The 20,767-nt window shown below is 50.4% G+C and overlaps 8 protein-coding genes across 8 annotated transcripts; 6 read left to right on the forward strand and 2 right to left on the reverse strand.

The window, feature by feature from the left end:
• Positions 1-581: 581 nt before the first annotated feature.
• Positions 582-2,045, forward strand: N7458_009603 (AAR2 splicing factor family protein; the record flags this gene model as incomplete). The annotated part of the gene is made up of 1 exon (XM_056912985.1): positions 582-2,045. One exon carries the CDS (start codon positions 582-584, stop codon positions 2,043-2,045), a length of 1,464 nt encoding a protein of 487 aa, XP_056761834.1.
• Positions 2,046-2,248: 203 nt separating this feature from the next.
• On the reverse strand, positions 2,249-3,576 carry N7458_009604 (branched-chain amino acid aminotransferase, cytosolic; the record flags this gene model as incomplete). The annotated part of the gene is made up of 3 exons (XM_056912986.1): positions 2,249-2,419; positions 2,486-3,093; positions 3,162-3,576. 3 exons carry the CDS (start codon positions 3,574-3,576, stop codon positions 2,249-2,251), a joined length of 1,194 nt encoding a protein of 397 aa, XP_056761835.1.
• A 1,767-nt stretch (positions 3,577-5,343) lies between these two features.
• On the forward strand, positions 5,344-6,754 carry N7458_009605 (BTB/POZ domain-containing protein; the record flags this gene model as incomplete). The annotated part of the gene is made up of 5 exons (XM_056912987.1): positions 5,344-5,579; positions 5,651-5,777; positions 5,842-5,938; positions 6,014-6,046; positions 6,129-6,754. The coding sequence occupies 5 exons, from the start codon at positions 5,344-5,346 to the stop codon at positions 6,752-6,754; spliced, it is 1,119 nt and encodes a 372-aa protein (XP_056761836.1).
• A 3,784-nt stretch (positions 6,755-10,538) lies between these two features.
• Positions 10,539-12,797, forward strand: N7458_009606 (putative C6 transcription factor; the record flags this gene model as incomplete). Its single annotated transcript, XM_056912988.1, has 6 exons — positions 10,539-10,688; positions 10,799-11,473; positions 11,538-11,689; positions 11,761-11,934; positions 11,988-12,329; positions 12,386-12,797. The coding sequence occupies 6 exons, from the start codon at positions 10,539-10,541 to the stop codon at positions 12,795-12,797; spliced, it is 1,905 nt and encodes a 634-aa protein (XP_056761837.1).
• A 1,345-nt stretch (positions 12,798-14,142) lies between these two features.
• N7458_009607 (putative eukaryotic translation initiation factor 3 subunit EifCl) lies at positions 14,143-15,712 on the forward strand (the record flags this gene model as incomplete). The annotated part of the gene is made up of 2 exons (XM_056912989.1): positions 14,143-14,448; positions 14,591-15,712. 2 exons carry the CDS (start codon positions 14,143-14,145, stop codon positions 15,710-15,712), a joined length of 1,428 nt encoding a protein of 475 aa, XP_056761838.1.
• A 690-nt stretch (positions 15,713-16,402) lies between these two features.
• On the forward strand, positions 16,403-16,927 carry N7458_009608 (uncharacterized protein; the record flags this gene model as incomplete). The annotated part of the gene is made up of 1 exon (XM_056912990.1): positions 16,403-16,927. The coding sequence occupies one exon, from the start codon at positions 16,403-16,405 to the stop codon at positions 16,925-16,927; it is 525 nt and encodes a 174-aa protein (XP_056761839.1).
• A 279-nt stretch (positions 16,928-17,206) lies between these two features.
• On the reverse strand, positions 17,207-18,347 carry N7458_009609 (HesB/IscA family protein; the record flags this gene model as incomplete). Its single annotated transcript, XM_056912991.1, has 2 exons — positions 17,207-17,575; positions 18,018-18,347. The coding sequence occupies 2 exons, from the start codon at positions 18,345-18,347 to the stop codon at positions 17,207-17,209; spliced, it is 699 nt and encodes a 232-aa protein (XP_056761840.1).
• A 301-nt stretch (positions 18,348-18,648) lies between these two features.
• Positions 18,649-20,288, forward strand: bna5-1 (kynureninase; the record flags this gene model as incomplete). Its single annotated transcript, XM_056912992.1, has 4 exons — positions 18,649-18,838; positions 18,909-19,255; positions 19,325-19,790; positions 19,846-20,288. 4 exons carry the CDS (start codon positions 18,649-18,651, stop codon positions 20,286-20,288), a joined length of 1,446 nt encoding a protein of 481 aa, XP_056761841.1.
• Positions 20,289-20,767: the final 479 nt, after the last annotated feature.

Consider the following 20,767-nt stretch of genomic DNA (forward strand, 5'->3'; position numbering starts at 1 on the left):
GCGAAGAACGGCCCTTATTGCCTGGTCTTCAGATATTTTCATGCCCTGAAAAGTTCATCTCAGTTTTAGCGGTTGAGTTAGGCAGTCTCTTACGACGACTTGAATCGATTGACTTTGTCTGAGTATCATTTGATAATCATCATTCTACCTGTAGACTTTTGTAATCACCAGTAACGTGCATGTGGTTGTAGTCGAATGGTCTGTATGTAGATTCCGCCAGTTAAAGAACTCGGCGCAGATATCAGGTGCGGGGAGCTATCGCCCCGCGATAAAAAGATGCGCTGCTCCATTGATCACCCAACCTCCCGGGATATGACCAGTGTCCTTCCTCACTGTCCCTGCAATTTACTTTGAAACACAACAGTTTCTCGTTCAAGACGCCCGGTACTATGTCTCGTTCTTGAAGAACCCATCCTTTCCTCCCATCAGGACCTGACATCAGCAACGCGCCGCGTCCTCCCAATCGGACAATTTTTCAAGCAGGCCACCTTGACCCTGCTCACACGACTTCATCTGCCTGACTCTCCTCGGAGTCACCGAGCTCGCAATACCCGAGACTTCCAGGATCCCAGTCAGCAACAATGCCCCCGTCCCATCAGCCGTCACCGACGGTCCTCCTCCCCCAGCTCCCTCCGAAGACTCTCGTCGGAATCGACCTCGTCGCATTCTCCTCAACCGCGAATTTCCACGGAATCCGAGACCTCCCGGGTGGCTGGCACTTTCTATACACTGGTACAACGGAGAGCTTTTCCCTCCGATGTGGAGCATGGTTCTACGTGGGTGATATCAGCACCGTCGGGAAAGGCGACAACCAAACCGCGCTCGTAGTCGCACAGGGGCAACAGACCCTTGCTCCGGAGATCTATATTTGGAAATGGAACACGGACATAGAGTCACTGTCTTCATTGACAGGTGACAGCGACTCGGATCGTCAGGAAGCTATGCGGTACAAGGCGAATCTCGGTGCGCTTTGGCAGAGCGGGGGCTTGTTCCGGTATCGAAGTCGTGTTTCCCCGGCTATGTTGTCAAATAAGCCTGGGTCAGCGCCAGCTGAGACACGCCAGGCGGAAGAAGATGAGGAGACTGAGGAGGATGGGCGCAGGGATTGGAGACAGCTTACGGATCGCTTGTCTCCTGAGATCTTGTCGCGTATAATTGGCGAGCCGGAGGTGGATGTAGATGGCCATCCGCGGTGGATGGTTACTTCTGCCAGCACGGCCAATCGTGATGCAGATCATATTCCGGGTGTTGATTCGCCGGCTGGGGAAGAAGAGACAAGTCCAAGGAAGACATTGGAGCAAGAGAAGGAATTCGACTTTCTTCCGATAGACTTGAAGCGAACGTGGCGAGAAGGTGCTGTTGGACGTGAGAGGACAGAAGCTGCCCAGGACAAGTCCTGGGCCTTGGGTGATTTGGTATTCAAATACTCCAGCCGTGTATCTGGGGAGATCACCATCGATGAGCGAACAGGAGAAGCGCAGTTGCTGGGAGAGCTCCAATTCACATTCATCATGGTCTTGACCATGATGAACTTCTCCTGCCTTCAGCAATGGAAGAGATTGCTAGAGCTGATTCTGACATGTCGGCGGGCAATTCTGGAAAGAGAAGCGTTTATGAGCGAGGTGCTTCGCCTGCTGCTACGACAACTTGAAAGATGCGACGATGTCGAAGGCGGGCTCTTTGAGATCGATGGTGATGAGGGAGGGCATTTCCTGCGCAATCTGCTCACGAAGATCAAACGCTCTGTTGACGAAGTTATTCCCAAAGGAACAGAGTCAATGGTCAAGACAGAACTAGACAAGCTGGAGGCATGGGTCAAAGAGGAGTATGATTGGGAGCTGAGGCGCGAGTCTATTGTGAGGCGCGGTATGCTTCAATTGGAAGATGGCGAGCAGATTGAGATGGAAATGGAAGATAATGATGCAGATGAGGAAACGGGAGAGTATGCTCCCATGGTGGTTGATTTGGGAGAGCATAATAACGTTTCGGAGGAGGAGCAGGACGAAGAAGACGAGGCTTCCGACCTCGAAGATATGAGGTATTGATTTCCAAGTCTTATCACCCTTCTTTACGATCACGACACAAAATAATATACAGGTATCACTTGGGCGAAAAATGGTAACTTCTCATGAATTGGGCTTCGCCATTTTTCTTTTTATTCATGCAGAGACTCCGAAAACTATGTACAAAAGGAGTCTCCATAGCTCATAACAAACGTCAAAGATCTAAACAGTGAAGGATCTATAGCCTATTCCTCCTCCTCAACAACGTAGGCCCAGTCGTGCTCCTCCTTACCATACATGATAGCCTCCAACCAAGACTTGATCTGAGCAGCGTAACCAGCAGGCTCGCCATCTTTGCCCAGAGTGCTGATATCATTGTCATTGTTGCGGATCATAGCAACGGGAGTGATGAAGTACTGCACGATGGTCGTTAGTTCCACGAATTCTAACACATGCATAGACAATTTCTTGGATCAACTTACAGCAGTGCCAGAAACGAAGGATTCAACGATCCGGCCCTCTTGAGCAGCCTTCTCAATCTCGGCAATAGTCAAGGTCCGCTCAGCGACCTGCAGCGGGGCGAGCTTCCCCACAAACTGCTCCGACAGACGCTCGCGCACCAGCTCCAAGACACTGCGGCGAGTCACACCAGGCAAGATAATTTGGCTCTCCAAAGGAGCAGTAACAAGCTCCAAACGACCGGTATCGGCATTGTGCCAGATAATGAAGAAATTGCTAGCGCCTGCCTCGGTAACCTGGCGGTCCTCGCCAAACAGCCAAAGAATCTGATCAAAGCCCATGGCCTGGGCCTTACCGTGAGACTGCAGGGAAGGGCCGTAGTTGGCGCCGAGCTTGGCCCAGCCGAAGCCGCCGGGCCAGGCGCGGATGGAGTCCGGGTTGGAGGCGAAGAGTTTGAGGCCCTTGGACACGGTCTCGCCTTCCTTCTTCACCTTGGTGAAGTCGGGCCAGGGGACGGCAATGATGAAGAGGAGGGCTTCCTTGGGGACCTGGACGCCCAGGTGAGGACCGTTGCCAATAACGGTAGGGCGGATGTACAGGAACGAGCCGGGACGATCCTTGGGCAGCCAGCCTAACTAAGATGTTAGTCCATCAAGATTGCTTAATGAATGAGGATTTGAAGAAAATATAGTCACGTACGGGGACCATCAATCCCCATCAGTTTAGCAACCAGCTTCTTCAGCTCATCATACTTGAAGCCCGGCAGCGAGGTCCGCTGAGACGAAGTGTTCAGACGCTCGCCATTGCAGTCTGGGCGGAACAGACGCAGCTTGCCATCATAGCCACGGTACACCTTCATGCCCTCGAAGCACTCGGTGGCGTAGTGGAGGCAGGAAGCAGTGGGCGGGATGCTCAGGTTCTGGTAAGGCTTGATCTCGGGAGTTTCCCAGCCATTGTTGACAGTCCACCGCACGGTGACCATGTGGTCGGTGCAGTATGAGTGGCTCAGCTCCTCGGGCGAGCCAGGCAGAGGCACATCGCGAAGGTTAGTGGAGCGAGTGATCTTGAAGTTGGAGCCGTCCAGCTCGGCCACGTTGGGGGCGACGGAACCCATTGTGAATAATATAAGATAAGGTCGTTCAGGGTATGCAATTGGATGCGAATAGTTGATAAATGGCACACTCCCTCACTTTAAACAAAGGGAAATGTCTAGGTTCGACTCGGAATGTGAGTCACCCAGGTCACGGCGTAGGGCGGGGGGACAAAGGTTACCCCGAATTGGAGACAAGGTTAATGTAATTGAAAAGATAGCGCGATAGTCGGTGTGCACGCCGCTTTGAGAATATGGATCAGTGTAATGTTGAGTATAGAGAAATTGAAAAGGAACTCGAGGGATTCCACTTTATTTTATGGTCGATCGGTTTGCCCCGGGCCCTGAATCAGGAACTATCAAGGCCGAGCCGAAGAAAAAACTTTTTTTTTTTGCCGCTCGGAAAGGACATTCTTTTAAGATTTTGGGATCGGCATCTATCCAATTGTACTCTGCCGCGAATAGAATTGTCCTGACTTATCTACACAACGAAAGCCATGCACGTCAACCCATGATACCTGATGCCTCCTGTAGAAGTTTGTGCGATATGCTGTGCTAGGCGGGCTGGATGTTGCAGCTGCACGCCCTTCCCATGACAACGGCGGGGGAAACTGATAGTTGAAGGATTGATCGGGCTCCACTCTGTGGCACTGTGCCGATGATAGCCGAAAGGGGCGCGGCAGATGCGATGTGACACTGGTGAAGCTATGAATAACAATAGATTGAGATGACAAAAACATTGATTGTATACAGTGTTCGATCGATTTAATGAAAGGACGAAATTGAATCATGCCATGCTAGATCGCCCTGTCTTATGCATGGCCACAGAACTAAAGCTGACTGGAACACTTGGATTACAGCAGAGCTAATGAATTAAGTTTTGACCAAACTTTATTTTGTATACATTGGATCCCCCTAGAGATCGTCATCCTTGTCTATGGCTCACCAATTTGTACACAAAGTACAGGCGGGTCGACGTAGTCTATATTATTGGCGAAGCCAATTAACTTTAAATATATTCTAGTCATAAACCAAGGAAAGCTCATCGAACAAGATGTACAAAGTTGACAAGATCTGCGAATAATTTCTTCAGAGACTACTATCAGAGGGTCACTTAATAGTCACCTAGGTTCAATAAGACTCTGTACTCGGAAGAGGTTAATTTGCTTATAAAATCATATCCAAAAGACATTCTAATGTCATGACACACACGTTCCAGGTGGTCTGTAGACTGTTGTTGATCCTTTAAGCAGTAGCAACATCGGGCGTCAGCCGACCTAGAGTAAATATTCACAACCACTTCCGACGCCTTAATGAAACAACCCCCCTATTTACACCAAGTTAATATGAAATAGACTATCTCTTGTCCCAGTATACCAGAGACTGCCCACTCTGATTCACAGCACGCATACCAGCAACCCGTAGACTTGATCATCCGTATATCGAAGATCACCATACTAAAGGATGGCATTAAGACTTGTCTTCATAGCTATGTTGTAAAGAATTGAGTGAATTTTTCTTCTTTTCAAAAAATAAAATAAAATAAGCACAGCAGAGCCATGATTACAAACAACGGCTTTGAGCCTTGACATCTTCATTGTTGTTTGGGCAGTGGCAGTTCCCAACTGGCAAGTGCCCAGGTCGGCACAAACGCTCCATCTCCTGCTCCTGTCAAATGTTTTGATATTCCCCAAAAGAGCATCTCTCACTCATCGTCCAACTTTCACAACCACACTTTTCTCGTTGTTATTCCTACGCCTCTCTTCAGAGAACCACCTTACCAGCCGAAAGATGTCCTTCTTCGTGCCCAGAAACCCGTTCACTCCCCCGAACTACACATTAACGACTTCCCCTGCAATAACTTCGCCTTTCTCGAATCCCAACTCTGTCGGTTTCCCAACACTTCCATGGCAGTGGTGGACTCGGCCTGTGACTTCACCATGGGGGAAACACTGGGCTCAGAGACTATCAGATGCGTCCATTGTGAACTCGATGAATGCGCAGATGATACAGAAACATGCCGATGAGTGAGTTCCCCCCGGTTGTATAGCCTGCTGTCGTCGAGAAAGGGTCTCAGTGCTGAATTTTGAAATTCTAGATCCTTCAGCTTCCCCCGAGAGCGCGACGTCAAAATAATTTGCGGGGACTACGTCTTCTTCGCAAATAAGTCTGTCATCTGTCATCATTCACGCTATTTCAAAGCGGCATTTCATGGCAAGTTCCGGGTATGGATCTTTGCGGGTGTCGGACCGATATACGGAGTTTCGCTGACGAGGAAGTGCGATCCAGGAATCCTGCGGAAGTCTGACGCTCACAGATAAAGATGCCATATTGGTCGAGAAGGTTTTGCAATACTTGTACACGGGGAACTACACGTTGGATCCGGGTATGTCGAGTTCTGATGAAGCTCAGGCGAATTCTCATCTCCGTTGACAAGGCCATCTACTGACACCCATGACAGACAATAAAGATACCGGAGCGATCGATTCCGATGGTACGTATTAATACTCACATCTTGTCCTAAACCAGCCGAAGACTTCACTTCTAGGAGTGACTAACGCCGCTGTCCTGTCCAGATTCCGAATTTTCGGACTTCGATGGCAAATCCAAGGTTCCCCTATGGAAACGAGCCATGAAGAAAAGAAAAATAATCACAGCCAGGACCATAAGACATTTCTTCACGGGGGAAGCCAGAGTCAAGAAGCGTGCCAAATCCAAGAAGCGCACCCCCCTCTATGACCAACTCTTCCACAGCGACGCCTACTTCCACCTCCGCATGTACGCCGAAGCCGATTACTTCATGATCGACGAATTGAAAGTCAAAGCGGAAGCGGAATTCTGCAAAGCATTCCAAAGCCTACTTACAGACGAGCTGATATCCAAGAAAGAGTACGAGGCTGAGTTTATCATCAGCAAAATCATTCGCGAGTTATACAGCCGCCGGGGCCATTACGGCGTGTTGAGGGAGATGGTGCTCGAGCTGATGCTCAACAATATGCCCAGTTTGCGGGAGACAATATTTATGTCCCCAATGGAAGGCTGTTTCTTTCTGAGTTTGCATCCTGAGTTCGCGACCGATCTGTGCTGGGGTATGATGGAGAAGGCGTTTCCGTCCGATACGCCTACATACTATCCCACACTGATGCCGGAGCAGTTCGCGGCCTGGGAACGGCGATGCAAGGAGGCGACTGGGCGATTCTAGAGCTGGTGCGGAAGACAAAGTGTTACTGATGTGTTGTGAGGGGATACCTAGAGACTAGAGAGAGGCTCGATGTTGATATTGATGTGATACTGTACGATTGTACCTGTTGAGAAGGTCGACACAAGCAAGGAACATGTGACAAATGAATCAATTTTCAACGATCAAAACCACTTGAATCAAGGCCCGTACCAAAATCTAGTCGCATGAGTGACAACTGCTCAATTGTACTTGCATAAGCAAATATTGAGGTTGCTAGCGCTGACGCCAAGTCAGTCTAGATTCGGGGTCACAGCACAGTCTACTATTTTAGACCATCACAGAGCAGCGCAATGGTTAGACCTATTTCCACAAATTAAAGAGAAACCTATAGCTCAATTATAGATCGAATCGATCGAACCATCTCGTCAATAGCCCTCGCTGGCTACCCGATAAGGATGATGAAGCATGGGCAACGGGAAGGGATCATGAAAACGAGGGAGTTTTGTTGGGAACTTTAGTACTATGCATAGATGGCGACAGGCGGCCAAACCGACTACTGTAACTACGGGATACACACCAGTACGCTCTGAACAAACCCTGGTCCAGCCTGGAGCGGTGGTAATTCAGAGCGCTAAATTGGACCCGGAGAAAATATCCGAGATCCCAGGGCAACTGAAGCTCCAAAGAAACGCCAGTAGTAACGGCCGGATCTTCGACACCCTGCGAACTGGCAAGGAGATCGAGGCCAATGCGATGGGCTGGGAATCTGCCCATCTGCTGTCTTTAAGATTGAGTATCCTGCTAAACCGCTTTGCTGCATTTCTATTGAATTTGCCGTGCTTGGACCGCGATGGCAAAAGTAAGGCAAAAAAGCTCTCTCGAGAGGAAAAGGGGACAGGCGAGGAGGGAACAGAGGGCCTTTCTCGGTCGCAGGTGGCAACAATCGTTTTCATGATGGATCATGAAAATATCATAAAAATATCACGAAAATATGCATTTAGCCGGTCGCTCTTTCCGTCTTGAAGCCCTTCTTTGGGTGTGCCATCACGTGCAGGCCTTACGTAATTGAAGAGAAGTGGGAAGGAGCTACAGTAATAAGGGGCAGGCAGCCAATGAGAGACTTGTGAAACACGTCCGGCTGTCTTTTCCGGACCAATCCGCGAGCAGGAGTGACATCAGCCCCCCGTCAGTTTGTCCTTCCTAGTCAATAATATCGCCAAACCAAACAGTAGTACAGTAGTTAGTGTCGCGACGGAGGGATGCAGATTAGGATCAGCAATGGCCAGGGTCATGGTGGGTAGGAAGGTGAAATCCGGTTTTCCGTCCCAGACCGAAGTTTCTCATGACCCTCCTCCTCGCCCCTTGTGGTTCACGGTCGTGGTAGTCATCAGTATACCAGGTCGTACTGTAAATTTTGAAGATGCAATCAGAGGAATGATACTATCTCCACTTCATTACATAAGGACAGCCCCGTCCGAAAGAGCCGACGCCAAGCCAGACCAACTGATTCTATAGATAATCAAAGGATATGGACCGGGCGGGGAGTAACTATGGTAGCTGATTCAGCCCTGGGAGGCTGCCCCGGTTAACTAGTTAACTAGTTAACTTAACTAACTTAATGTTGCCAGCGGCTCGTGCCGACCAATTGTTTCAGCAGAAATTGCTTCGTGACCGTGGAACCGAGAAAAACCGGACTCTTGGAGACTGAAAAATGCCGAAAGGATTGCGGGGGTGTCCTGCTTTGAAGTTAAAGGCCAATCATCCATGGACCATGGGGAAAGATTTCCGGTTATCAAGACCGAGCGATTAATTGCAAGTGATAAAGTGAAGCGGAGCCATGAATATGATTCGACGTCATAGGAAGAAGATCATGCCATCTGAGCATCCAGATACCAATCCCCGTGAGGAGGGCCTGGCATCATGACATCCTCCATCGACGCATTCGCAGCTATGCCGTCGAATGGTATTGAAGGATATGCTTCCTTCTGCCTTGCGCTTTTACCGTACCGGTGGCGTACTGTAGTAGATTCAATGCCAAAGTTTGCATTCCCCGATTGGAGGCAAAATTCGGCGACCAATGAGAAACTCCAGAAACAAATTGATCCCGCTTGATTTTGGGATGGGAAATAATCCCCTGTCGCGCGGCAAGTCGGCAACCAATTTAGGCCACTGCTGCGTGTCGATCTGGAGTGCGCTGGTTAAGAATATCCCTCTCCCGTAATGCGCCTTTGCGAGTATGGCCGTTCCATGATCCAAAACACTGGGAGCCCTTGCCACTTGCCCTAAACGGTCGATGCTTACCCCAGGTCACGAGCAGGTAGGTTCAACATTTGTCACGCTGTGGTCATGTCGTGCAGATACTTCCAAATCCACGTGGTAGATAGCCCGTTCGTTTGGGATCCTGTGGATATCCTAGTCTCGGGCCCGGTAAATGGATCGACTCCAACGTAAGAACCGAAAGGCGAGTCAGTCACTTGCAGATCCTGCAATTCAGCAGCGCCAATCGTCTCAGACATTTCATCAACGCAATGGCACGGCAATCACCCGCGGTGTTGGTGGAAAGGCTGGATGCATCAGCGTGCAGTATCCTCCTAAGGATGTGCGTAGGCACTGATGTATAGACAAAAAGTATCACAAACACTCTGCAACATCATTCTATCCAGGATTTCGTCTATTCAATATTCGCAAAGCAAACAGCAGATTCCGAAGGGCAGGCTCGGCCGAAGGTTCACATACTATGTATGAGTGTCGGCCAGCCTCGTACTTTTCAAGCTGTGGAGCGGAGCTCCGCGATTGGATGGACGCAGTTGATGATCATCGGTCGCTTCGTTCCGAGGAAATGGAACGCGAGTAACTGTAATAGTAAACTCTCCCGAGTATCCTCTCGCATTGGTGCTTTGCAAAGTGTGGACTCGTCGATGTAGGAAGTATAGTCCTAGTATCGCTTTTTTTTTTTTTCCTTTTTTTTTTCGTAATGCCTGTCGCCTTTTTGTTTTTCTTGCCGAGCCAACGAGAGGCATGGATTACGTTCGTATTCCAGTCTTGCATAGTCAGACCGAGCGAGGTCTTTCTAGGTCCACTTGGGAGTCTCGGCCATAACACAGTCACGTTCCCCATAGGCTTTCGCGGGCGGCGCCCCCATGTTCTCGATGCACATCCCCACCCAGCGCTGACTGGATTCCATACTAGCCCTGCCCTGAAGGACCTTGTTCCCTCCCTGTTTGTTCTCATGCCTTCGACGGTGCCAGATTGGCAGGCTATGATTCCGCTTTTCCCCAATCACTGTGGCGTTCAGTCTTGGACCAGCGAGCCACCCTGTTTGTGTGACAGGTGTTGAACCCCCCTTGCCCTGCTGTTGGCTCCATATTGGCGGCTCCCCCCTCAATCGTTCTCGGGGGTTGTCACCTGCAGGCCTCAATTGATTCAACCGGTTTCGTTCCAACGTCCGTCCCTTTTCGTGTCCTACCGGCGAGCGAGTACATAACGTAGCGATCAACCGCGATCACCCCGTCCTCTTGATCCCTTTCGAACGCCGACTCAAAGATACCGTGAGAGTTCAAGCTGAGCATTCATGTTCCTCTGCTCTATGATAGAGATAGTGTTGTGACAGTCGGTGACCTGCGTGCCTCTGTCTTTTTCTCGAGTCCACCTCGAAATCGAGTCAACGGCGAAGTTCATTTTGGTCGCTCTCCGCAGCTCGCGTCACAACAACGAATCCATGGCGGTAGATGTTCAACCAGTTGGACAGGATCTCATTTCTCTGCAACCGGAATTGCAGCGTCTCAGTCAGTTTTCGACCCAGAATATGAGCCAACCCGACCCCTCCAAACTCTTCCCTCCACTAGCACCTGGCCCTTCATCATCGCGCATATACTCCGGACAGCCATCGATGGTCGTCAGTCGGTCCAAGAAGAATTCAACGGCTTGCTTACCGTGCAAAGCTGCCAAGAGAAAGGTATATTCTTAACAACTGTCTCTCCCTAAACATGTCCAGATCGATGTCCCAAAGCTCAAGACGGGCGACACGCAACTTGAAGGGCTAACGATATCATCTCTCAACCATAGTGCTCTGGGAATGGAAAACCACCGTGCGAGGCCTGTAAAAACGCTGGCACTGCAAGAGATTGCCATTTCGACCCAACCCGCGATCTGAGGCGCAAAATTGCCGTCAAGAAAACGATTCAAGAACTCACCGATTATAAAGGCCTGTTGGACACGCTCCTGACCACAATCCGATTATCGCCGCAAGAAAAAGTCTCGGAGATTGTCGACCTGATCAAAAATAATGGTTCAATCCAAGAGCTCGCTCAGGCCGTAGGTAGCGATGCCGCCAAATTTGCTAATACCAATTCAATAGCTCTGGGGCACCATGCCATAGAAGAGGATTTGGAGCACCTTGAATTGTCATTGAACAACAAGCCTTCCACATCAACTCGAATCTCGTACTCGCCGGAACAAGGACACCAGGAAATGTCTCGAGCGGCCCTGCATCCATATGCTCGGGTGACCTTGGAAAGTCTTTGTGATATTCCCCTATTTAGGGTACCGGCAAAGCCATGGACAAAAGTTACCGATGACAACGAACTAGTGTCGCATCTAGTTTCGCTGTACTTCACATGGGACCATCCATGCGCACAATTTGTCGATCAGGAAATCTTTTTGGACCATATGAAGCAGGGCGATCTTTCCTCTGGATTTTGCTCCCCTCTCCTAGTCAATAGCCTTTTATCAATAGCCAGCGTATGGAGCCCCCAGCATATTCTGCCAGTTTCCCATCTTTTTCGAGTTTCTGATCTTTCAACAGACGTATTCTGATAGCCCTGGCGTTTTCGCGGATCCAGAAAACGCATTTTCTTCGGGGCAGGGTTTCTTTGAGGAAGCGGAACGATTGTTGAAGCCCCAGGAGGGGGTTGCCACTTTGACAAATATTCAGGCTCTCCTGATGATGTGTTGTGTGTATGTGATGTTTTTGGTCTTTTGATTTCTGTGTCCCTTGATTCGCAGCGAAGAGACTGAAGAGTTCACAGGTTGTCGCAACAGGGAAAGAGTAGTCGAGCCTGGTGGATTCTGCGAGGGGCCGTTCAGATGGCTCAGGATATGGGCCTTTTCACAGTTCCAAAGGTGGAGAATCCATCCGCGACGACACCCGAGATGCAACGAGTCCGTGCGATTACGGCGTGGGGTGTTTTCAGCTTGAATGTGTATGTGAAATCCGAGCTCCAAAGTGAGAAATGACTACTAACATCGTTCATAGTCAGCTGTCAACGAAGTTTCACAAGGTGGCCAACTTGGATCCACCTGCCTCCAGGTTAAACGTGGGTGGTGACAACGACTTCGCTTGGACCCCATACCCACGGTCAAACCAGATAAATTATACCACAAAGCCCGCGCAGCTCCCTCGGGTCAGAGAGGGCCTAGCCAAGCTAACGGAAATTCTGAACCATGTGCAAGGACTGTTGCATGACGACGATAGTAGTTTTCAAGAGTTGACAAACAAAGCCCAGAAACCATATATACTGCTGCAAGAGTTGCTGGAAAGCTGGCCGGACCCCTCCCAGACTGGAACAGTCCCAGTCCCTCAAATTCTCATTCTCCGGTAAGAGACTTTATCAGCGCGAGTTTTGCGCTGCACATATTGATAATTTCACGAAGTATCAAATGCCTCCAGGCAGGCATGAATATGCTCGAAGTGTTGATTGAGAAAGATCAAGAAGGAGCCATGTCGATTCAACTAAGACAGACTTGGTGTGAGCAGGCCGAAGCGATGGCACAGTGTCTTCGGGTCCATCGCCAATCGTATGGGTTGAAACACGTTCCTAGTCAGGTCGTTGACGCGGTTCAAACGGCCCTCCGTGTCCTGGTGCATCAACTGGATGACACTGAAAATGCAAAGAATGCTTTCACAGAGATCTGTCGATTTGGAATTGCTCTCAGTCAAAAGTTCCAACCCACGGCAGAGGCCATTAAAGCGATTCAGTTGCTTTCGCAACGCGGTGACGTACAACTGCCCATAGATGCCCTCGCGATTCTGGATGGCGTGGAGCTGAGAAAAGGGCAAGAGTGATGAGATGACACCCCAAATCCAGGCGGGAATCTGTCCAAATTGTCCAATTCAACGTCATCGAACGGTCGGTCGAGGAGAAGTTGTCCTCTCCCAGGGGTGTGGCAAGGTCTAAGGCTGGAGGGGTAACCTGTCCGGGGCGAAGGTGCCAGTACTTGAATTCTCAAGTTTCGAGCAGTTCAGTCGGCGCGAAGAGCTCACCATTTTCGATTCAAATGACGATAATCCTTCTTTTGCCGAGGGAGACGTCATGTCCTACCGAGGGCAATAGCGAGTGTCTCACCTTCTCGGATCAGCGCGAGAGCTTCTTCCATCGCGTCCTCTAGGGTCGAGGATAAGAGATGGGTTGGTTGAAGGTAGCCAGTGAAAAGAACGAAAAGATGGAAAGCCGCATCACCCTGCCCATGTTTAAAACAGGAGGTGGGTGCCCTCCGAAGTTGAAGAAGGTACGCATGTGTAGATGGAAACATTATCCGGACTGCCTCTCCTTCAACGCCGTCTTCCGGCTGTCATACATACCGTCACAGAGACGACATCCAAACCTTTGACATGCAATCATTGATTCCATGCTCGATTTGAGTCTGTCGAAAACCGATGCTGGTTTTGTGCTCGTATTTTTATGCCGATGCCTGCTCTATCAAGGATACGCGAATATCCTCTTCTAGACTAGAAGCCCTTCAGCCGCTATGCTCTTTTCCAATTGGTCATCTATACTCCGTTTGTTTTTGACTGGTATCAAGGCACTCTTGCGCCGAGAGTACTTCATACTGCAATTTTACCCAAGGTTCAGGAGTTTGATCGGCTGGTTCTCAACTATGTATATAATTTTCATCTAATCAGCGAAATCATGGGTCTTGTTTAAGCTCTTCTTCCCATTCGGGATCTCCCAGGTATTGTACTGAAGCTGAAATCTAGACGAACGACAATTCTCCGTCGTGTCCGGGTTCCAATATTCTTGGAATCCAATACAGAGAGGACAACGGCTTAAGCTCCGACCGGAGAATATCTGACGACCTATTCGACATCTAAATTGAGACCTTGTTCTTTTCTTAGGATCCTAATGACTTCCATGTTCAATTCCCGGACGATCCACTGGCACACCTCAGGTTTGAGCATAAAGCTGAGTCAGCATCAACTTTATGCGCAGATAAGATAAGCACAACACCGAAGCGAAAACCCTCAAAATTCGACTTCTTTGGCAAATCGCACACGCTGCCGACGGACGTGAACCCCCACACCCACCATCACCCTCACCCTTCCTTCCGCCCTTGCCGCCCTCCCTCGGCGCGAGAAAAAAGAATCACCTCGTCATCTCCTTTGCTCCCTCGACTTTCCTTTTCCGCCCACAATGTCCTACGACGACCGCGTTAATGCGCGCCCCAGCCTGAACGATGAGTCCGATGTCGAGGAGGAGGCTCTGGTCAACGACTACCGTGAGCAGGTCAACTTCGAGGACGGATTGAGTGATCTGGACCGGACGACATCCCTCGGTGGCTCGCAGGCCCAGGACCTTCAGGCACAGCTGGCTGCCGCCGCTACCCCGCTGGAATACCAGGCGACCCTCGAGACCAAGTTCGCCAGCTACGACAACTACTGCAGTCTCTTCCACTACATTCTGAACTCGGAGGGTCCCGTGGATCTCGAGGTTCCCTCGGTAGGTGCTCCGTTGTGTCATTTCATTGCGGGTGGTTGGACAAGACAATGAATGAAAATCCAATGCTTGGCATTCATGGGACTGGTTACTGCTACTGGATATTGAAGGACATAAAACTAACACTCGATGCTTTCCATTCTAGTACTACTGGGCCTGGGATGTTATTGATGAGTTCATCTACCAATTCGAGTCGTTCTGCCGCTATCGCAACCGCGTCGCTCGTACCGGCGGCTCCGTGGAAGAGGCTCAGCTGCTCCGCGAGAACCCCAACACCTGGGGTTGCTACTCCGTGCTGAACGTGCTCTACTCCCTCATCCAGCGCTCCCAGATCAACGAGCAGCTCGCTGCCATCAAGCGCGGCGACGACCCCGTTGCCTTCGCTGGCGAGTACGGTTCCCGCCCCCTGTACAAGATGCTGGGCTACTTCTCGATCATCGGCCTGCTGCGTGTGCACTGCCTGCTCGGTGACTTTAGCCTCGCTATCAAGACCCTCGACGACATCGAGATGAACAAGAAGGCCATGTTCGCCCGTGTGATGGCCGCCCACTTCACCACCTACTACTACGTGGGTTTCTCCTACATGATGATGCGTCGTTACGCCGATGCCATCCGCATGTTCAGCCACATCCTCGTCTACGTCTCCCGGACGAAGAACTTCCAGAAGGGTGGCAACAGCTACGACGCTATCGCCAAGAAGAACGACCAGATGTACGCCCTGATCGCCATCTGTGTCGCTCTCCACCCCACTCGCCTGGACGACACCATCCACTCCGCCGTGCGCGAGAAGTACGGTGAGCAGTTCCACCGCATGCAGCAGGGTGGCCCCGAGGCCCTGCCCGTCTTCGAGGAGCTGTTCCGCTCCGCCTGCCCCAAGTTCATCAGCCCCACTCCTCCTGACTTCGACAACCCTGCCCTGAACGTGGACCCCGTCGACCACCACACCGCCATCTTCATGGATGAGGTCAAGAACACCCTGTTCAACCCCACCATCCGCTCCTACCTGAAGCTCTACACCACCATGGACCTGAAGAAGCTGGCTGGCTTCCTCGAGGTCGAGCCTGAGCAGCTCCGCTCGTGGCTGCTGGTCAACAAGCAGCGCAGTCGCCAGATCCGCTGGGTCGAGGGTGGTCTGCTCGAGGGTGAAGCCGTCATCTCTAACGACCTCGACTACGCTCTTGAGGATGATCTCATTCACGTTAGCGAGACCAAGGCCGGCCGCCGCTTGGTGGACTGGTACCTGCGCAACCTTGCCCGCGTCTACTAAGGCGGTGGGCCTCCCTAAACAACCACCCTCCTCTATCTTGGTTTGATTACAAACAGGCCACGACCTGGTTCACGGGTCCCTGAAGAGGGTGAAAAGGTAGAGGAATGAACTGACTCTACATGCAAGAAAGAACGGTACATGACTCGAGATGAATTTTTTCTTTCATATTCTTTAAACCGCTCCCCCTCCTTGTTCTTTCCCCCCATATTAACCTCATTGTTTTCTTCTGTTGCTGGTTTTATACGCCTTTTTCTTTACCTTTGCTTCCTTGGTTTATTCGTCCCTCGGTTCAAAGGACTCGTCCATGTGGTTTTAAAATCAAGTTGGCCTATCGCGATATCTTTGGAGGGCGTACGATTCTCATTTGCCCCGGTCTGCGGTTCTGCTTCTTTGTCAGGGGGGTTGATTCACTCGCGGTGAGTGTATGTGTTGAGGTAGATGAAAAAAAAGAGATTTGATGAAATGCATAGATCAATGATTTTTAACTCCAAGTATAGTATTTCAAACACGTAGATCAGCTCAAACGGCCAAGATCCAATCTAGATCTGCCAGTATTGACAAGTCAAATGCTCCATTCACGTACCGGGCTCTCTGTAAATCCGTATCCGGATACAACTGTATTTGTTCCTGAATTTGATATCCCTTTGTCTCCCTTCGCATATACTAAAACTTCAACCTCGGAATCCCACCATGGATATCTCCAAACTTTCATCCCGACTCTCCTCAACACCCACCCGATTCCCAGGCTGTTGTCTCTCCATATCCACCACCCTCCTCACAACCCTAACAAACATCCTCCCCAAGAGACCCGCATTCACCCTCTCAATCGGTAGCGGATCCGGCCTCCTCGAAGGCCTCCTATCGCACATCAATGCATCTGTCTCAGTGGAAGGAGTCGAAGTAGCCTCGACTGTGAATCGGTACATTGCCGAAGAGGACATGCACGTCGCTGCTGGTGCTTGGGATCTTCATTCACGGTCTCAGCAGGCGGCGGCTTGGATGTTTGTTTACCCGCGGGACCCAAAGTTGGTCTCCAGGTATATTGATACGTATGGTGGTGGAAATTTGGAGGTTATTGTTTGGCTAGGGCCGAAGGTGGATTGGGTGGAGTATGAGGATTGTTTGAGGCGGTCGTTGTTTGATGAATTAGAGATTTTGGAGGAGGTTGGGCTGGCGCCTTTTGAGATTGCTGTTATTGCTAGGAGGTCTGTTTGATATGAGTGTTTCTGTCGTAATGACTGCATGACTATCCGTTTATTGGATTGTACGGAATCGAGGATACCATCGAATGAATGAGATCAATCATTGGCGAGGGTGACGCTACAATAGTACTTCAGAAGCATTCCGACTCTTGTGCCAGGTAGACAGTCTCTTAGAGAGAAGAGGGGTATACAATGCAAATTAATCTATCTTCCTGATGCGGGTAATGCCATATCTGTACACAAGAGGGAAAGAGCAGCCTTGGAAGGCTGTTTATAAAGAACCCTGCCCAGATCAGTCCATCACGTCAAAGCTCGTGCCACAGCCGCAGTTACTCGTTGCCCGCGGGTTATCCACAATCTTGAACTGGCTACCGATCAACTCGGTGGTGTAATCGACCGTGCTGCCAGAGAGCAGTTCTAGCGAGGGCTCATCCATAATGACCTTTGCCGTGCCGGCGGCGTTTGCAGCTTCCGAGGGATCTGCCTCGCCTTCGAAAATGGTATCCTCCTCCGCATCAATCTTGCTCGCTGATTCGAGTGACATCAGGTATTGGAAGCCATGGCAGCCGCCGCTGGTCACAGTGATGCGGAGGTGATGATAAGGGTTTTCTTCTTTGGTAGCGGAGGGTGAGGCGGATGGGTCGGTGATGGCGCGGAGACGCTGTTACGGTTTTCAATTAGCGCGAGCTTCATAGGAAGAAGTATCAAAAATCGAGAACGGGAGAAGAAAAACCAAAAACGCCCAGTCTGGGAAAAAAAGAACAAAAAGAAAACATACAACAGCCAGGATTCGCATGTGGTCACCCACCATACTACTAACTGGCCGGCGTGTGGCTTAAGTACGGCTGAGCGGACGGGAAGCCCTGTTCTCCACACCCTATGGTCGTATGTACCAGGATTCATGGGAAACCGAGTCAAACCGTGCGTGTCAATCGACTCGGTCCAATTCCATGCGAGATCCAATCCCGGCAGCAGGTTGACGTTCGGTCCCAAGGTCCCCGGACAACTTGCAGACTTTCCACGCACCAGAGTGCAGATCCTCAATCAAAATTGCAGACGCGCAAAAAGCCAAATAACCAAACGAAACCCCATTATACACGTACCGCCACAGCGCGAGGAGAGATATTAATCATAAGAGCCTCTCCATCATCTCCGGTTCTCGGGTTTTGCGTGATCTTGGTAGCGAGACGAGCGGACGAGGAGGAAAAGGAGGCGACGGATTGGCGGACAGGTGATGACCGAGATAGACATCCTCGTACGAATGGCCTATAAACAGGTGCACCTGCCGAAGCAGCTATAAGTCGGCGGGTAGCGAGTTGGCCGGCGGAGGAGGATGCGGAGAGGCGCAAAGCCGGTCGGGACGTTGAGAAGAGTCGGCCCTGCTGTTGGGATAACCGCCGTGCAGCTGTAGATGTGAAAAGTGGCCGCGACATCACTGTGTATGTGGAAGAGTCGCCGAGCTTGAGAGATGGCGAACAGAAACTTGGATTATCAATTATCGCATCGTTCCATCCGATGGCCGCGGGTTAGTCAGTTCGGCAGCGGTACGATTGGTCAGCTCAGGCGGAAGATAGAGGCAGAATACTGAAAAGGGTAATGGATCGGAGTTGGCGGGGAAGAGAAGTGAATTCTTTTGACTTGTGAGTCGTGAGGGTCTCTGGTTCCACTGGCTCCGAAATATTGACCAGACTTCTTCAAGTTATACAGCATCTAAGGGAGGTTAAGTTCCTCAAAATGGGTTCCAGGCAGCATCTCCGCGATATCAAATCCGGTCCCCCACTAGACTACCAGGATGATATCAGAGCTTATTCGCGGGAGTACGCCGAGGCACTGGATGCACAAGATCCTCTGCGTCAATTCCGAGACGAATTTATCATTCCTTCCAAGCAGGATTTGAAGCGAAAGACATTGGCGGAAGATCAGAGTATGTATTCTGTCGTACAAAATTCTGGACCTCCTCCGCACCAAATATACTTACATTGCTTCCTCCACAGAACATGATGATGCTTCTGATGCTACATGCATCTACCTCTGTGGCAACTCCCTCGGTGTTCAGCCTCGCAGCACTCAACGGTACATTGAGCAATACTTGCGAACCTGGGCAACCAAGGGTGTTACAGGTCACTTCGTGCCGCACGAAGATGAATTGCTACCTCCATTCGTCGATGTGGACTCTGCTGCGTCCAAGCTCATGGCACCGATTGTGGGTGCTTCTCAAAAGGAAGTCGCGGTGATGGGGACTCTCACTGCCAACCTCCACTTCCTCATGGCCAGCTTCTATCAGCCAACAAGTGAGAAGTACAAGATTATCCTGGAAGGAAAAGCTTTTCCCAGTGACCATGTATGTGGCCACACGATTCCTCATACGTCGACTGATCTTCTCATATACTGACGACGAACGAAAATCCAGTATGCAATTGAGTCTCAGGTTCACCACCACAAGTTCGATCCAAAGCAGGCTATGGTGTTGATTGAGCCTGAGGATATCGATCGCCCAGTCCTCACCACAGACCAAATCATCAAGGTGATCGATGAGAATGCGTCCAGCACTGCTCTGATTCTTTTATCCGCCATTCAATTCTACACAGGCCAATACTTTGACATTCAACGAATCACGGCCCATGCTCACTCCAAGGGCATCTTGATCGGCTGGGACTGTGCCCATGCCGCTGGCAACGTCGATCTCCGTCTACATGACTGGGACGTCGACTTTGCAGCATGGTGCAGTTACAAATATCTCAACAGCGGACCGGGTGGTATGGCTGCACTGTTTGTCCATGAACGTCACGGACAGGTAGACAACGAGGAGAATTTCCGGCCTCGGCTTTCAGGTTGGTGGGGCAGTGATCTCCAAACACGCTTCCAAATGAACAACAGTGAGACAATCGTATTGAATCATTGACTGGTAGAACGACCACTAACATCCGTTAGCATTTGTCCCACAACCCGGCGCTGCTGGCTTCCAGCTGTCCAACCCTTCCGTCCTAGATATCAATGCGGTCGTCGCCTCTCTTGAAATCTTCAACCGTGCAACGATGAAGTCGATTCGTGAAAAGTCACTCCATATTACTGGCTATCTCGAGCACTTGTTGCTCAAGTATCCCTTGGATGCTCCCCCAGAGGATAAGCCCTTCACTCTAATTACACCATCTCATCCAGCAGAGCGAGGAGCCCAGCTCAGCCTGCGGCTCCAGCCTGGGCTGCTCGACAATGTGTTGCACTACCTGGAGGAACACGGCGTGGTTATCGATGAAAGGAAACCGGATGTCATTCGGGTGGCTCCTGCACCTTTGTATAATACATATGTCGATGTGTGGGAGTTTCGTCAAATATTCTTGCATGCTTGCCGGGAGGCTGTCAAGGCTCGAGGCTGAGGGATCATGGATCTATGTGGAATGAATTCAAACAAAAGTATTTTAATGACAGAAGATGTGAAAATATATAGCTTATGGTAAATCCTGGCGCTCAAAGCGGGAGCCAACAAGTGTGCTGACGAACGGACTTTGTATTGATATGGTTTGCCTGTACATAGATACGGGCTGACCCTGCTATTGCACCACAAGCTACATGGATGATTATTTATAGGCTCGGCGAATAGCAAGCCACGCCGAGACTCCCAACCAGTTATGATTTTGACGCGGCTGTCTGTCGGAGTTAACCGCCGATAAGACGTCTTTTTGCGGAATGAAAGACTCTACAGAACGGAGTAACTACGGAGTAAGCCTGTCGGCATCTCGGCACAGGTCCGTTCATCTCCACAAAAGACTGGATCACAGCAAAATTTGGCAGGACCTTGATTCGATACCTTCCAGATAAGGGTTAGTCACATTGAAATCGAGTCATGTTCACTCCG

The sequence above is a fragment of the Penicillium daleae genome (assembly GCF_028827525.1).
Source record: "Penicillium daleae strain IBT 16125 chromosome Unknown utg000008l_segment0_segment0, whole genome shotgun sequence".
NCBI lineage: Eukaryota > Fungi > Ascomycota > Eurotiomycetes > Eurotiales > Aspergillaceae > Penicillium > Penicillium daleae.